Source organism: Hippocampus guttulatus, chromosome 14 (genome assembly GCF_054856545.1).
Source record: "Hippocampus guttulatus isolate MCC_2025c chromosome 14, RoL_Hgut_1.0, whole genome shotgun sequence".
Classification (NCBI taxonomy): Eukaryota; Metazoa; Chordata; class Actinopteri; order Syngnathiformes; family Syngnathidae; genus Hippocampus; species Hippocampus guttulatus.
In genome coordinates, this window is record NC_141274.1 from 13,170,726 (window position 1) to 13,187,496 (window position 16,771).

Below are 16,771 nucleotides of genomic sequence, written 5' to 3' on the forward strand. Positions count from 1 at the left end.
GTGATGTTTTATTGTGAACTGCACCCAGACCATGACCCAAATTGGAAATATTTGCTTTTTTGGCTTTGTGTATAATCTGGGCTTCCTCTTCCAGGAAACGTACTGGGCCACCTGAGCCACTCCTTCTTCACGCAGAGCTTCCTGGGCAGCAGGGAGCACGGTGGCTTCCTCTATGTTAGCCCCTCCTTCCAGTCCCTGCAGGACCTGCTGCTGCCCAACCCGCCCTTCCTCTTCGGCGTACTCATCCAAAAATGGGAGACACCCTGGGCTAAGGTCTTCCCCATCCGCCTCATGCTGCGGCTGGGTGCCGAGTACCGATGTGAGTGCTATTTGCACCTTTTTAACGACTTAATGTGAGTTTACAATCATGGTATTTGTTGTAGTTTATCCATGCCCGCTCTTCAGCGTGCGCTTCCGGAAACCGCTCTTTGGCGAGACTGGCCACACCATCATGAATCTGCTGGCAGTAAGATCTCATGTTCACTTGCTGACCACCACCAGCGCTATACCATTTGTGTCAACACATCATGTCATGTGTCCCGCAGGACTTCCGCAACTACCAGTATGCATTGCCGATGGTAAAAAGCCTGGTAGTGGACATGGCAGTGAAGAAGACGAGCATAAAAATCCCCAGCAATCGCTATAATGAGGTTAGCCTGGTTCCATGCAAATACCATTAAAAAAAAGTATATTAGTTTGTGTAATAATCACAATTATCTGAACAAAACCCCGAAAATCCAGTGTTTTCACATTATGTCCAACAATTACAACAAACCCTTGAACAATTCCACAGAGGTTGTCGAGAACCGTGGGGAAAAAAAATGCACTGCATATAAACTGCAAAAGAACTACGCGACCCAAAAAGCATATTGTGTCTATTGCTTTTTTACAAGTCTTTGCATAAAAAAAACATGTGGAGCAAACGTGGGAAAAAGTTTACAAAAAAATATAAAGTAAATAAATGTGATAAGTAAATATATGTTTTTATCCTTATTTATGATTATCAGTATCACTTTAACAACTCTCTCATGTACTCAATTGGCACGTACATTGCTTGTTTCTGACTACATCTCACTTGAGGTTATAAAAATTGCCTCATAGAGCTTCCTTTTTATGGACGATCCGCAGGTTTTCAATAATGTTGAATATTAAGGATAATGTTGGTCACATTGCTTATATTTTTTTTTTTTTTTTTTTTTTGTTCCTTTACTCCCAAAGCAACTAACGCTTCAATTGTATTTCACTTCCACCATAAATGGTTGCATCAGCACGGTTCTTTTTATACAATGGTAGGAATTTGCATTTTCCGGAGCGTGGCTGTCAGCTTTGAGTCACGTGACACAGCCCTATCTCACTGCTTTAAATCCCCACATTTACAAGTTTTGGTCTGCCTCGCAAGAATTCAACTAATCTGACGGGATTAAAAACGAGCGAGCTCGCGGCTGCCGACATCAGCCGTGTCTCTGTTGTGATTCGTCTCCTTGGCGCCTTCTGATGTTTTTACTGCAATTAATAATCCTGACTCTGTGTGTCATTGCAGTTGATGAAGGCCATGAACAAGTCCAATGAGCACGTGCTCGCAATGGGTGCATGCTTTAATGAGCGCGCCGACTCTCATCTGGTGTGCGTGCAGAACGACGATGGCAACTACCAGACGCAGGCCATCAGCATCCATCATCAGCCGCGCAAAGGTAGTGTGCAAATACTGCCTCATCCAAACTTTCATGCATGCGCTAACTTATCTCGTTTGCTTGCTTTTCAGTGACCGGTGCTTGTTTCTTTGTGTTCAGTGGTGCCCTGAAGGCCTCGTCGGGTTTCTTGGCCAAAACTAGCATTGTAGAAGGTAAATCTTTGTTGTTTGTGGGTGTTTTGCTGCCCTGTGCTTCTGGATATGTCAAACTCCGCGGAGTACTGCTCTCATGTAAGAAAGAAGTCAAAGTCGCTGATGTACTTTGCAGCCATTTATTGCATGCGAGGAGAACAGTGGCACAAAAATACAATGAGTGCACTTATGCCTCTGTAATTCACACGGCATCATCATTCATTGCGTCTATCTTAGATGGTGTGATGATCCAGATCACAGCAGAGACCATGGATGCTTTACGGCAAGCGCTGAAGGACATGAAGGACTTCACCATCACGTGCGGCAAAGCCGAGCAAGAGGACAACCAAGAGCAGGTGCATGTCCAGTGGACGGATGACGACCATGACTTCAACAAGGGGTGAGACCTTGGGCCGTTTAAAAGACAACCGGCACGGCACTCAGAACACACCACAACCAGAATAAATTGTTTTTTGTTTTTCTCTCTCTTTGCCTGGGGTCTGGCACAGATAAGCAGTCTTAAATTTTGACATCTGAAAAATTATTCCGTAAACTGTTGATTAATTAACTACCGGTAATTAAGATTCATTTTTTTGGGATTGGTCCTTAACATGTCATAAAATAGGCAAAAATGTTCATTGTTTATTCAATGAAGAACAGATTTATTTAGATTCTACACGGATGGTCCATTGGCAAAAATCTGTGTATTTACTCTGAGAGGCTGATATTTAGACAGTTTGGACAATTTTAAATCAAACAAGGTGTCTATGCGATAAATTGATGGTCAAAATATTAATCGAACAATAAGATTTGATTAATTGTTGCACCTCTACATGATATTCTCATATAATGACCTAATTAAAAAAAATTATAGTAACACTGCTGCATTTCAGTGTCATCAGTCCGATCGACGGCAAGTCGATGGAGTCCATTGCCAGCGTGAAGATCTTCCATGGCTCTGAATTCAAGGCCAACGGCAAAGTGATCCGCTGGACGGAGGTACAGCAAATGCACTCTTGCATGGATGACAGAAGCCATCCAATGAATCCGTTTATCGCCCCCCCCCCCTTCAATTACTATACTGATAAAAGACAACAACGAAGAAAAACTCACTCTTCTCTCCCGCTAGGTGTTTTTCCTTCGGAGTGACGACCAGCCCAATGGCCTGAGCGACCCAGCCGACCACAGCCGCCTGACAGAGAATGTGGCGCGGGCCTTCTGCATGGCATTGTGCCCGCACCTCAAGCTGCTCAAGGAGGACGGTATGGCCAAGCTGGGCCTGCGCGTCACACTTGACTCGGATCAGGTACTGTATTGCATCCATCCATCCATCCATTTTCTATAACGCTTCTCGTCCTCAGGGTAGTAGGTGAGCTGGAGTCTATCCTAGCTCGCTTTGAGCTGAGTAGACCGTCGACTGTTCACCAGCCAAATGTGGGCCACAAAACAAATAATCATTCACACTCACAGTCTTGTGGTACATATACTCTACTCACAAAAAGTGCACTTGCCAGTTATTTCAACAACTTTCTCTCATAATACTGTATACATACAAACATATATCAATGATAGTGTCTCCCTTGTTTTGTTTTGTTTTGTTTTCCTCCCTCTCCCTTCCAGGTGGGCTACCTGGCAGGGAGCAATGGGCAGCCACTTCCTCCTGCGTACCTGAGCGACCTGGACAATGCGCTAATTCCCGTCATTCACAGCGGCGCCTGCCAGCTCAATGAGGGCCCTGTGGTCATGGAGCTGGTTTTCTACATCCTAGAGATCATCTCGTAAAAACTCGAGGCGACTTTTCCAAGCGTGAGTTAAGTCTGTTTTGGCCATCGGGTGGCGTTATGTAGCTCCAAAGACTTATGGCCATTCACTTGGACCTTGCTGACTGCAACAGATGCACCGGATGCCCTTTTTAAAATCTTTTTTTTCTCTCCTGCACACGGTGCCCAGTGCCTGCTTTTTTTTTTTTTGTTTGATCTCATCGCTAAAGCTTTACTCCTCAATCACCACACGCATTGACTCTATGTACATTTTGTGGGTGTGGGTGTGCGCGCGCGGGCTGGCAGAAGAAGCAGCTTGTAGCCTCCTGAGATTACACAAAAAGAACAATGTTGGTGAATAGAGTACAGTTTCTGATGGATTATTACTCAACTATTTGGAGGGAGAAAATGAGACAAACACTGTTTCGGTGATGTTTTAATCACAAATGCGTAAAAATACAAAATTACACACATACACGTATAATGCAGAAACCGTGCACTGGATTCTAAGCCATCTCTAGGAGTGTTTGTGAAGACAAAACTTGAATGTAGAGTAGTTCACAGCAAGTTTGTCTGCCCTGCGACATGGACCTGGCTGGGAATGTATCCCTTCTCTTTTTTGTGTTTTCTGTACAGTCTCCATCTGACTATTAGTCCCAATGAAGGATTTTATTCAAGCCAAATTGTCGTTAGAATCTCCACTCTCCGAGACAATCAGGTGCTTACTCACATCTGCTGTTTCAAACTACCGGTAACTTGCATACAGTATGTCCACTCAAATCATCCCGAATTAGAAAGAGCATGGAGCACTTTTTTGTCTATTTCTTTGCATGCCTGCACAGTCTGAAAGCATTAAGGGAAAAGAAAGGTCAGCTTTGCATTTGCATAATGTTCAAAAATATTTTTCTATGATCATAAATATCCATTAAAAAGGTCCAAAGCCTTGTATAGCCCCTACCCTTCACAATAAATATAAACAAATATCATATAAATATTACCTACTCCAAAATTGAGTAGTTTGTCAAATAAATGTAAAACAAATTCAAAATCTTTGTGTGTGTTTTTTTTAAACGTCCTTTTATTTCTTTGTGTATTTGTTACCATGACTGCTTTGAAATATTTCATCTTCCTCATTAAAACAAATCTTTTATTTTAAGGGATGTGGAAGAAAAGACTATAAAAATGGCCTTTGGATGGACTACAAAATACTGTTTGACTCTTTGAAGTAAAAATAATGGTTGCTGGTGAAGTGGTCGGATGGACTGCATAATTGGCCGTTCGACCCAGGTGTCTTACGAAAAATACAGAGCTGCACATTTTATAATTCTGAATTATTAATCAAGCCCTGTAAAAACTTTTTTTGGCTCGCGCCTGGAGTCCTGCTGGATGTGTTTTGAAGGTTTCAAGGGACTTTATTTAAAGCATCTTGAAAATTTGGACTTTTTATGTAAAACGCGATTCTTACTAAGTTGACAAAACTCACCCGTGCCAATGAAAACTTGTTTTATACTCTGTTAGGTGTCTTGATAAAACACCAAAAGCTTGAACGGTTTTCAAATCACTGCTAACGACTCTGCATCGGTGTGGAAATCAGTCGCAAACACCCTTCAGTTTAATTCATTCTTTAACCACCCTCCGAATCTAAAAACACCATTAATGCCATTAATACCTGCCATCTGCGGTAAAAAAATAACAATGACATAGCCTGCGACAAAATGAACAACAATCAACTTCCAAGTGGTCAAAACGGGTCACTCGAGTCGCCTCTTGTCTGAGTCGCAATGACTCCCCATGATTCCCCCTTGCGGACTATTGCCTCACATATTATTGGGGTTATAACACAGCATGTTGAATTTGATGTTCTCATCCCAGTGACGCAGCAGCAGGAACAGCTGTCTGGCGGCTCCCCTCAACCCAGCCAGGTCCACTCCCTCGGGCAGCTCCTGGCCACGCAGCCAAAAGTCCGCTTTTGCCGCCACCAGCTCCCACTCCATGAAATATCCGGCGCAGCGGTGCTCGAGCCAGGCCAGAGCCACTGCGGTCGCCCAGCTTGAGCCCTCCAGGTTGTCTTGAGCCAACTGGCTACTCACTTGGAGGTAGGGGGGCTCCTGTGAAGACCCCTCACATACCTCTGTCTCTGACCCGCGACCGCTGTCTGCCTGTCCGTGACTCTGGCCTGGAGAGTTGCCCCCTGGTAGCTCCAGGGAGCCTTCCTCAGAACTGGGGAGATCTTGGGATAAGGTGATGGGGTCTCGGTCTGACAGGTGTCGTCGGCGAAGCCTGGGTTCCAGCATCAAGGGGGTGTCGTCCGGCGTGTGGTGGAAGGGTGGCGCGGCTGTTTTGGCGAGGGTGCAGGATGAGGGGGAAAAGGTGACGTGGTGATGACCGTGAGGTTTGGCGGAGGCGGATAAAGACGGAGCACTGGGAGACGCGCAGCGGAAAGGCGGGCTAAGGCTGCGACGATGCAGACTGTAGGGGGAAGCCCTTTTCAGGCGGTCCAAGGAAATCTGAACACAGTCGGCGTATATCTCAGTGAGCAGAAAAGCTCCCGAGGCCAGTTGTAGGCGAACCTAAGAGGATAAACCAGAAGACAACAGTACATGTACAGGCTTAGGAATTTTTGGTTAAAAGGATCGATTCCATTTTTGAAGTTCCACTGTAAAATTTGTTGTCTGTGTCTTTATACTGACTCACCAGGGGCAGGTAGTCTGGAGCTTCATTCTCAGGTTGTTTGTCAGTCTCTGCAGACAAGCAGTGGGACTTCAGTGGCACCTGTCGTCCTGATGAAATTGAGGACCTGAGTCTGCCAAGGGGAAACCTAGAAGAGGTAAAATGAGTTTAGAGGTCATTTTGAGTTGAATGTAGATGGACTCCACTTAAAGTATGCCCTGCTTTCAAAGCTTATAATGAGTACAGACTCATCGGTCATATTAGATCCACCTAAACAATCTGAGATGCAGTTCCCAATATACACATTACATAATTGGGGATCTTCACTTTCCCTCTGAAAGCATGACATTTCGATTACACTCTTGTTTTGCAAGATTACCTGGTGCCAAAGAAGCTCTCCATTGACTTGCTCTCTATAGATCGCTGAGAACGAGTGGTCGACGGGCCCGTTGTTACGGATGCAGCAGCACTGATGGCGTCTGTCAGTATGAATAAAACAAGGTGAAAGCTGCAATATTAGTTGTTTCGCAGCACGATGAAAAGAAAATATGGCTGTGAATATCACTGATTGAAGAAAGCAAAATTTGAAAATTGTTATTTGTAAATAAAGACCTGTTTTGAGCAAGTAGACAGTACTTACTCGACTCCCAGGATGTAAGGCTGCACAGTGAGGTAGGAGTGTCATCCCTGTCTGAGAGACAAAAACATAGTTGACGCCTTGACGAACAAAATAATCATGGCATTTCATTCCATCTACCTGTCGAGTTCCACGTGTCCTCGCCTTCTTCACAGTCTCCGCTGATGGGTCTTCTGCCCACACCTGCAGAATAGGTTTTCTTCTTGCGACTGCCTGAATGGGAACTGTGACTATTTCCCAAATGGATCCCTAAACGCACAGAAATGAATAAATACGCATAATTATAAAGCAAGTCGTAATTTAGGTAGGTACCGGCTCGGTATTTGTGGTCGCTTACTGTACGAAAGTATCTTTATGTAAACATTTTAATTCATGTTCATTTGGAACTTGTTTTATTGTGCATGTGTACTTAATGTTGTGACGAATGAGAGTATAGTTGGCGCACCTGTATTTTGGACCTCCAGACCATCCTGTACGCTTTTGTTAGGGTTGCTGTCAATTATGGTGAAGGCCGTGTACATGCAGACGATGTTACAATGCTTACTGGTCTGGATGGCCTTCACACGGTACCGCTTAGCTGAACCTACAGACATACATTGTGAGTATACTTGCACGTATACAGTATGGATATTATCTAGCCATTCATTTTCGACAGAGCTTGTCCTCATTAGGCTTGTCGGTGAGCTTCAGCTGATACCAGCTGTTGTGCATGCTTTTGAAATGTGGAAAGAAGCTAGAGTACCTATTGAAAATACATGCAATGGATGTTATTGTTGTATTTAAGAAAAAAAAAATATATATACATGTATGTAGTTTAAACTCAACCATGTCCTTTTTGGTCCTCCCTTTCAGACATTTTCTCAAAGTCTCTTATGACAGAACGAGCCGTCAGCTGGTGTATGATCTCGTCCCAAGATTCCCTCTCTCTTCCCCCTCCTTGACTTCTGCATCCTTCTCCCACTCTTGCCCTCTGGTCCTCAGGGAGCAAGAGGTGGGCCAGGTTCACCGTGGCCTCCCACGTTACAGGTCTGCCACAAAGAAGGCCGTGAATGAGGGAGCGGCATTGGCCCGGTTGAGGATCTTCCAGTGGAACTGCAGTGAATAGGTAGTCGGGGTCTGTGAAGTTGTCCCAGTCCAGAGGAGAGGCGGGAAAAAGGAGTCCACCTGTCGGGTGGGAGGGAGAAAGAAATGAAGCGGTACCTCGACTTATGACATGAAGGGAAGAAGGAAAGGGATAATTCTTGTCAACTCACTGGAATCATTAAGACTTCTGCGGGACAGTGTCTCTGGTGGCTTTGCCTCCCCGTCACTTTCATCCAGCCTTCCTCCCAGAGTTTGGTCGAAGGAGACCCTTTCCAGAGCTCTCCTGAGGCGGTGCATCTCCATCTCACCCTGCGGCGATGAGAAGCTTCTCGCTGCCATGGTGGAACGGGCCAGTGATTTTTGTCTCCAATGTGGGCCGTCGCTACAAGACAAGTGTACATTCTGGAGAGGAAAAAGCGCAATTCATGAGTTTAAGATTCAAAAAGTTGAGGGGAAGCGGTGATGGATGTTCCAAAACAAGGGCAACTATTATGTGGGTCACAAATGTTTTATAAAACACACATTCATGTATAGTACTTCAACTTTCACAGTCACTTTTACGCCATGTTCTGTATTTCGACTTGAGTACAGAGTTGTGAGTACTTTTGCCACCTCTGGCTTCCGGCCAATATCCAGAAACGCCACTGAACTCCTCAAGGTCTGAGTGTCCGCTGTATAGACATGCGTCCACCTGACTCCTATTTTCATGCCCAGTGCAAATCTAGTACAAAGCACGGTCTAAATATCTGCATGGGTTAAGTTTTCTTTCTTAGGGTATATTCATAGATGCACGTTGGTAGAAATGGGCGTTTGCGCCATTGTGGGAGTGAACACAATCGACTTGGTTCCCGCCCAATCGAAGCGGCTCCACTGACTCCCTTTATAGTTAGTGTGGGTGAGGTGCCCGGTCTACATGGCAGAAGCATAATGAACATGCTGGAGTCCATGGAGATGTACCCAAAGTATATTTATAAAGAATGGCAAGAAGACCTCCACTTGTCATGTAAAGTCTGCCGCTGTGAAGTGGGCACTTGGATACCGCCTTTGTCATTCAGCACTCTAAACTAGACTTGGCCCGACACAAAAATCAAGCCAAATTTTACAACTGTGAAAATATTTACATTTTTCCTGCTGTTATCACCAGTGTCAGCTGAGAGGTTCTGCTGCCATGCCGAGTCAGCCCAGCGAGACAAAGATGACCGCGGTTCTGGACCAGGTATCTTCTCAAGGCCTTGAGGTAAAGATCCCGTGTCCAGTAGCAGAGCAGACTGCATAGGGTCAGGCAGACAGGCCCGGCTCGTTGCGTCAGTACTTGAAGAGGCCTGTATGTGTGTGGGGAGACTCCGCTCACTACTGAGTGAGCAGCGGGTCAGGATGTACTGCTCCTGAATATAGGAGCTCTCCTGGATCCTCGTCCTCACGTCGCTTGACCAGTCTAACTCTCCACCTGTAGAGCGCATATAAGGCAAGTGTTAACCACGGTGGAGGGTTTGATTAACCTAAAATTCAGTGGAAACCTTCCATCGCAATTGACAAAATGGAAGGTTAGATCATAATTGAGAACTTAAATATTGTTTCGCATAATCCTGATTCCTGACTACAGCACCCAAATTTCATGGTAGTACACTCGTACCTTGACTTGCGTATTATCCGTATTACTTTTGTATAAGTGTACATATTATAAAAATTGTATTTTGCAAAATGTTCATTCTTGAATGTAGTACCTTTCCACTAAACCCCCTCAATTCCCAGTAATTTTCATAACTTCCATGGAAAGTTTAAAACATTTTCGAAATTATCCATCCTCTCATGCAAGTAAGCTGGAAAATATCCACTCGTTTGTAACACTCAGAGTAATGCAATGTTATTCGTTGCGACTGGCCTGCAGAGGGGTCAGGGTCCGTGTCTTTGGCACAGGAGAACTCTGAGGAGATTTCTCTGGAAATTTCCCTCAACGCCTCCTCCAGGTCGTTCCCTTCTGGACAAGTCACCACAGGCATGAGCTCAGAAGTCGGAGGTGAGATGTCGTCATTTGACGGGCAAAAAACAGAACCCATGGAGGTGTTGTGTATACCCTTGTCTCCCCTCTGAAACATATAGGTAGGCATTTCAGTAAAGTTGGAAGAAATAAACATTCATGCAACAAGAAATTAATTATTCTACTGCAGCAACTGAGACCTGCCACAAATCATGAGTAATTGATACCCTGAATTAATAGTTAAAACTGCAAATATACCAGAAGTTATGATCCCAAAACACTAATACCGTTTCTAACTGACTTTACGTTACTCCAAATATTAATTATGATGGAATTATGTGGCATGTGGTGTCATGCAGCATGCTAAAAGCACAAAAAAGTGTGAGTTGAATTGATTTATTTACGTTTTTCAGTTTATGGATTTGGTTTTGGATCCTATTAACTGAAAAACCTAAGCATTACTTTTGAAGTGAGTTGCGGAGATTTAGGGCATAGGCAGTGATTTGCTGCCATCTTGGTGCAGAAGAACAAATACTGTCTGTTGAGGTGAGTCGTGGAGCTTCACGGAGACAAAAGAAGTGATTTGTGGCCATCTTATAACATCTTGGCACCTAGAAGCGATGTTGATGTGTGGCATATTTGTGTCATGAAATTACGTTAAAGTGGGTTGTAGAGCTTCATTTAGCCTCAACATTCACGCAGCAATACCCAGTGGAAAGCATTTAGGACTAGGGTCTTACCTCTGTCTTTTTGGCTTTAAAAGTTGTAATGTCATAGAGTGTGCAATATCCAACAAGGCGATTGCCCGGGTAGAGCGCAGGGATTTCATTGGGCGAAAGAAGGGCCTCCATGTTTTCAGGCAGGTACCAGTCAATCCGCACATCGGTTAGCACAGGCTCAAGGGCTTTTTTCAGAGACTTGATGAGCTAATAAAAGATCGATGTAAATAACCACATGTGATTGTTTCAAGTCAAATGAAATACAGTATGTCAAATAAAAAAAATATTTCTCCACTAGGTGGCAGCGTTTCAGACCTTGGGCTGAAGTCTTTCCTCATCTTCCAAAAACTCTGCAGTACCTCCTGTCAGTTTGGCAACGCCCTGCAGGAGTCGCCTGCAAGCTCGGGAGCCGAGGCCCAAGCCAAAGCATCTGCAGGGTTGGTGGGTAAAATGCCTCTCATTATACAAAAAGGATCAACTTCATTTGGCACATGTACAGAGTTGAAAAATGCTGAGGATTGAATGGTACAACCAAAAAGGTACTATTTTAAGAATAAGTTTAGAATTGGGGTTGTAGCTTGCAGAGATGGATGTATTTCTAATTTCTGCGAAAATATTTTCAGATGAGGGACAAAATATTAAAAACCACACTTAGTAGGATTGAAGTGGAGTTCTAGGCGGTATGAGAAACCGTTTGTTGTTTGTTGTATCCGAACAACCCATTCTTCCATTTAATAAAGTGATGCTAACATGTGCTACTTTTCGCACAGTAATTAAATTCAATAATTAAAAAAAAAAAAAGAAAGAAAGACAGACATTTAACTAGGTCAAGTATCTGAATTTCAAAGAAGCGATCCTGATTCTGTAAGGAAAGTCAGTATAAGTGCAGAATACTAATGAAGGATAAATGTTATTGTACAACGCTGAGGGAGATTGGGGGGACGGGGGTGGGTGGGGGGTTGACTTTCATTGCGTAGCACTTAACGGGATTAATGGGTGGGGTTGAAATCGACTCCAGCCATTCGCTTTCCGCTCCCTTGGGGTGTAGTCGTCTCATCCAGATCCCCCCATAAGCTTTCTTGGAGTATTTTTGCTGTCTTTTCTAATCTTGCCTTTTTACTCGTTTATGGTGTTTTTCCTCTTTTGTCGTCTTTGTTGCCATTTTGTTCATTGAAGTGGATCTTTGGAGTCTTTTGAATTCTTTTCTAGTCTGATGTCATGTTTTTGTTCTCTAAAGCAGTGGTGTCAAATCCATTTTTGTCGCAGGCCACATTTATTGACCATTTCCCTTGGAGGGCCGTTATGACTGAAACCATAAAAAGAAGTCAAGAATAACTCTTGATTCAACTCTTGTTTAAGTTATTACTATGAGGGGTTTGGGAACAAGAAAATGATTAGAATAGCTCTTATTTATTACATATGAGAATAAAATTTTTCGGTAGACCTTTTAGAGAGCATCATGGAAGTCGACATGTTTGATCTCCTTTCACGGGCCACATAAAATGATGTGGTGGGCCAGATCTGGCCCCCGGGCCTTGAGTTTGACACCTGTGCTCTAGAGTCTTTTGTAGCCTTTTTTGTTTGTTTTTGCGATGTCTTCCCTCTGCACTAGCCATACTTAGCAAGGAAGGTCATTCAAGTGCTAAACTCACGACGACTATAACATGATGTGCCAGTGTGAAAAACCTGACTGTTGTATGACTTGCAAGATGGAAATACTCTTGAGAAAAACACAATTCCAACATGTTATAGTAGATTTTCTCTGACTACCGATCGTAAGCATTACCTGCCAGCACATGTGTTCCTGCGGACCAGCTCCAAAACCTTGGCTGCATTATTTTCGGAGCTGTCAGTGATGATGAAGATCTGGCGGGGGTACATGCGCTGCATCGGTTGCTGGTACACCCAAGACAGCACGCCCAGTAGGTTGATGCCTCGCATGTTTGATCTCATCCTCTGGATGTACTCAGAGGCCTGCATCAGGGTAACCTGGAGCACAAATGCAATCAGAGCTCTATAAGCAAGAAAAAAAAAACACCAATCACGAAGCTTAGGCAAACATCACCTCCAAGATTAATTAACAGTTTGATTTCCGATACCCCAATGACACAGCGAGGGTCAAAAGTAATTGAATCAGACCTTGTCTTATAAAGTGTCGGCAAACATTGCACACATTATTGCCAGCCTTAAAATGTGGACAAACAGGCTTGATGAGAGGTTTTGAAAGGACACCTTACTGCCAAACTGAAAATGCATTGAAGGTCACCATATGCTCAGGTGACCGTGAAAATGCTGTTTGTTCTCATCTCCACCGAACCTGATACTCTGCTGCTCTGGCAACCCAAAGAATTGACCTATTACCTGATTAAAGAGCAGCCAAACGGGGCCTCCTGCACGATTGGGAAACATCTGTTTTCAGGAAACTAGATACCAATTAACAACCCCCCATCCCCGCCCTCCTCCTAATTTTTAAACAATTCCAACTAACATCCGTGCAGAGTTTGCTGGCTGAGAACAGAGGTTTCATGGGGGTGCTGAAGCCAACAATGTTGAGCAGGGTGCCTGAAGGGAGACTCTTCAACGCGACCACCACGGCTTCCTGGAAAAGTAAATCAATCAAAAAAAAAAAAAAAATCAATGTGTATAATTATGGTAATAATATAAATTAATAATATATTTAAATAAACATCATATCCAAACCCCAATTCCAGGGAAGCTAAACATAAACAAAAACAGAATGTGACCTCAGTTCCCAAAGATTTATTAAATGTTGTTAATGTGATGTGGCACGGTGGTAAGCATGACCCTGTTCCAGCTATTTGGAAACGTGTTGCAGCCACAAAATTCCAAGTTCGTGATAGTTAAAAACAAAAACCTTTTCAGTTTACCAGTGTGTTTCATCAGTGTGTATTAGAGTTCATTAAAAATGATTATAGATTTTGTACACCTGACTAAATGTGGCCAGTGCTCACTTTGACACGACGGATGTTGGTGCCATTTATGCCGCCATTCCAGTCAACAAGGAACAATATTTCTCTGGTGGCTTTGTTCAGCTCCAGAGGTTCAGCCAAGAAATCAGGACAAAAATTGAGCATCAACACCGGGTTGTTCAGGATGTCCTTGTGGTAGCGCTTCCGCATAAACTCCACCTGCGTACGCATTCATTCAGAAGCAATTTGCATGACAAAAACTGAGAAAACGTGCTTGTGGGATCTGCTAACCTTCCTCTCAGGTTCAGGATCTTTGCGGGTGCAGCGAATGTAGTCACGTCGAGAAAGGATGTGCTGTTCATACTGGCTGAAGGAGAGCCTTCCGTTCTCTATTATGACCAGTGGGCTGTGCGGTTCTGTCAACAAAATCACTTTTAACGCTCACAAAAGACAGCAATAGGTAGAGGAGGAGGAATGACGTTTACGTACTCACCGCTGAGGTGCAGGATGATTTCTATGTGTCTGTCATAAGGATGTTCCTGGGCTAAGGTGATGTAGGTGGCGGAGGCACTTTGGGCGCTGGGGTCGGCATCTGCTCTAAGGGCATGGGTGGGGCTCTCCAGTCCTGAGTTAAATTTAGCATTAAAAAAAACAAACAAACAAAAACTGCTGTAAAAAATGGTTTTGAAAAACAAGAAAAAATGTAATGAAATGAGGGATTTATTACAGTGGTGCTTGTAACTTAACTTGAATCTCAGGTCATATTTTCCTATTGGTATGAATGGAAATGCCAGTAATCCGTCCCAATCGTCAAAAAAATTGCAGGAATGAATATTTTAATAAGGTTAACTAGCACTCGATCTTATTGTACATACTTTTAAAATATATACAGCTTTTACCTGGACGCAGTATAGAAGTAACAGATTAACGGTTCATTGTGAATCCCACTCAAGTTGTCAGTATCGCACGTCTGACCTTGCGAGTCAAAGCAAAAGAATCGGTCGAGAGATGACTCGTATCTTAAAAAAAAACCTCAAACGTCGAGCCAAAGTACTTAATATAAGCAAAATATTGGAACATACCGGCCAGCAGACAAGCCCCTCGAACAAGCAGTTGGAAGTTGAGTTCATAAGGAGCCAAACTGGCAGCTGGACTGTTGAAGAAGGCATGTGTGCAGTATTGCTGTTCCGAGTCAAGAACGCGCTCCGGTTTTCCTGAGGTGGCACTAAAGCAGCTGGTTGCTCTGCAGAGGGAGATTGCACGATTTGAGATCCAATTGGCAGAGCCGGCTCACCCATTAAACAATTAGGGCAAAGGCCAAGGGCACCGTGGCCTCCAGGGTGAGCAACAATTTTATTGATTTTTTACCTTCAATATCATTATTTTAATGCCAGTTATGACTATTTATTTCATAAAATTACAAAGCGAACATTGATTCACATGTCAAGCGATGCCAATTTTAGTATGACAATAAACGATGAAACAAAGTGCCCGACCCGCGCGTCATCACCCAAATCTCCTTCCCCCATACAACCTCCACCCTCCTCCACCCCAATCAATGTATTTTTGGTTACCCGGTCTCTTCTGATTTGCCCCCATTTTCACTCTTGCTTGCAGTCATGTGTGTGACGATGGGGGTCAGTAAAGTCGGATAGACGATGTGGATTGCTCCATTTTCCAATGTAGGCAGTTCAAATGAGGTTCTCATGATAATGGACACGATATCCATTGGTCCTATGACCCCTGTGCCTATGATGAAAGTATTTCTTTCCAAGTCTTCATCCAGGATCAGATGTCCTGAGAGAGAAAACCAAGAATTCATACCTTAACAGAACAAAACGTACCATGACACGATTCAACTTACAATTGAAAAACATCAGTCGGTGCAGCATGCTGCAATACCGCAGCACTGACTTACTCGAGATTTTACAGTTCATTTGATTACATTGCTCTTAGACATCGCACGCTCACCGTTGGTGCATTTCATGTCCAAGCTGGAGCTCCCGCAGCAGTTCCATTCCCGGCCTTCAGCAGTACCTGGGCAGCAGTCCAGGCAGCAGTCCTTCAGCTTGCCTCGGTTCTGGATCTGGACTCCCATCAGACGCCCCGCAATGGCCGCTTCAAAGCCAACCACAACCTCCTTTTCGCCGAGAGGGTACACAAACACACCTGCGTAGAAGACAAGACATACTTTGACATTTCAAGTGTTCTAAAGGCGATGCCGATCAGAGACTCTCTCGGTCCTCTCAACTGAAACTGAGATTTGTCTCGTTTTTTTGCATGCCTGTGCTCCGTCGCTCACTCACCCTCAACGGGCTCTTTGTCTGCATTGGCATAGGTGAGGTGCGCCGTGATGGCCAAGGAGCAGCCGACGGCGCAGGATTTGATACAAGACGACTTCAGCAGCAGCGGATCCCACGTGGAGCGGTTCCTCAGCCCCACCATCGTCTCAGGTCAGGGTACCGACAACTGAAAGCAGACATGCGCGCATTTTAAGTGCCTCGATTTCCGTGCATTATCAATGAACAGAACTTTAGAAAAAAAAATAGAACAGCAGATTTTTTGCTGCAATACTTTTGACATTGAATGCCAATATGCACCTAAAAGACGTCTTCGTATGTACATCGCCGCTAGAAATGTAACCCGTTCTCCTCAGCCGCTTAGCAACCAGTGGTTTTCTGTTTGAGGCTGTGTCAATCATTAACACCGCAGGTCAACGCGAACTAACACTAATGTATGCATCGTGTCTCACAGTGTGTGTCACCAGCGTGCACATCCACAGCCGCCGAAGCATGTCGACATATGACCGAAAAGTGCACGCGATCACTCCGACTGACTTTTAGTAGAGCACACCGGTTGAGTGTGTTACGACGACACACATCCGCACGAATGTGTGTGTGCGCACATTAGAGTGTGAGTGTGTGTTTGCTGTGGTCCAAGTAATGGCCTTTTCACATCAGCCTTTCAAACAAGATCAACAGCCTCCATCTGGCTACTGTTCTCTCACCTCATAACAGGCAAATAAATGCCCGCTTTGTTAAAGTAAGGCCAACGGACACAGATATACTCTCGGGAAGCTCATTGAATCGTTGTCTGCGGCCCATAAAGCAAATACAGTGTGTTTACTTCTTGTTTCTAATTGCGAAATGTTTTTTGTTTTTTCCCCCCATTT

General features: G+C 44.1%; 2 protein-coding genes and 1 long non-coding RNA gene across 5 annotated transcripts in view; 2 read left to right on the plus strand and 1 right to left on the minus strand.

Annotated features, from left to right (window-relative positions):
• The window catches only part of zfyve9a (zinc finger, FYVE domain containing 9a), an 18,194-nt gene extending 12,592 nt beyond the window's left edge, over positions 1 to 5,602 (plus strand). For 2 of the 3 annotated variants that reach the window (XM_086128811.1, XM_086128813.1), the window contains exons 11-19: positions 95 to 319; positions 384 to 466; positions 546 to 650; positions 1,541 to 1,691; positions 1,763 to 1,843; positions 2,060 to 2,222; positions 2,716 to 2,821; positions 2,952 to 3,128; positions 3,443 to 4,527. In XM_086128811.1, coding sequence (XP_085984937.1) covers positions 95 to 319; positions 384 to 466; positions 546 to 650; positions 1,541 to 1,691; positions 1,763 to 1,843; positions 2,060 to 2,222; positions 2,716 to 2,821; positions 2,952 to 3,128; positions 3,443 to 3,604 — 1,253 coding nt within the window. In that variant the 3' untranslated portion in view covers positions 3,605 to 4,527. Of the gene's footprint in view, positions 1 to 94; positions 320 to 383; positions 467 to 545; positions 651 to 1,540; positions 1,692 to 1,762; positions 1,844 to 2,059; positions 2,223 to 2,715; positions 2,822 to 2,951; positions 3,129 to 3,442; positions 4,528 to 5,454 lie in introns of those variants that run through there. The other variant, XM_086128812.1, reaches the window with a different exon arrangement.
• On the minus strand, positions 4,619 to 16,044 carry vwa5b2 (von Willebrand factor A domain containing 5B2). The gene is given in 21 exon segments (XM_086128816.1): positions 4,619 to 6,152; positions 6,277 to 6,400; positions 6,632 to 6,731; positions 6,893 to 6,943; positions 7,010 to 7,138; positions 7,335 to 7,472; positions 7,715 to 8,053; positions 8,143 to 8,374; positions 9,094 to 9,419; positions 9,855 to 10,057; positions 10,680 to 10,876; positions 10,985 to 11,099; positions 12,456 to 12,658; positions 13,158 to 13,268; positions 13,642 to 13,818; positions 13,891 to 14,015; positions 14,093 to 14,224; positions 14,682 to 14,842; positions 15,174 to 15,396; positions 15,571 to 15,768; positions 15,906 to 16,044. Coding segments are annotated over 21 exon segments (4,176 nt in total). The 3' UTR covers positions 4,619 to 5,399.
• LOC147195188 (uncharacterized) lies at positions 6,296 to 7,859 on the plus strand. The gene is made up of 3 exons (XR_015102803.1): positions 6,296 to 6,409; positions 6,672 to 7,487; positions 7,742 to 7,859. It is a non-coding gene; the product is annotated as an uncharacterized LOC147195188 (long non-coding RNA).
• Positions 16,045 to 16,771: the final 727 nt, after the last annotated feature.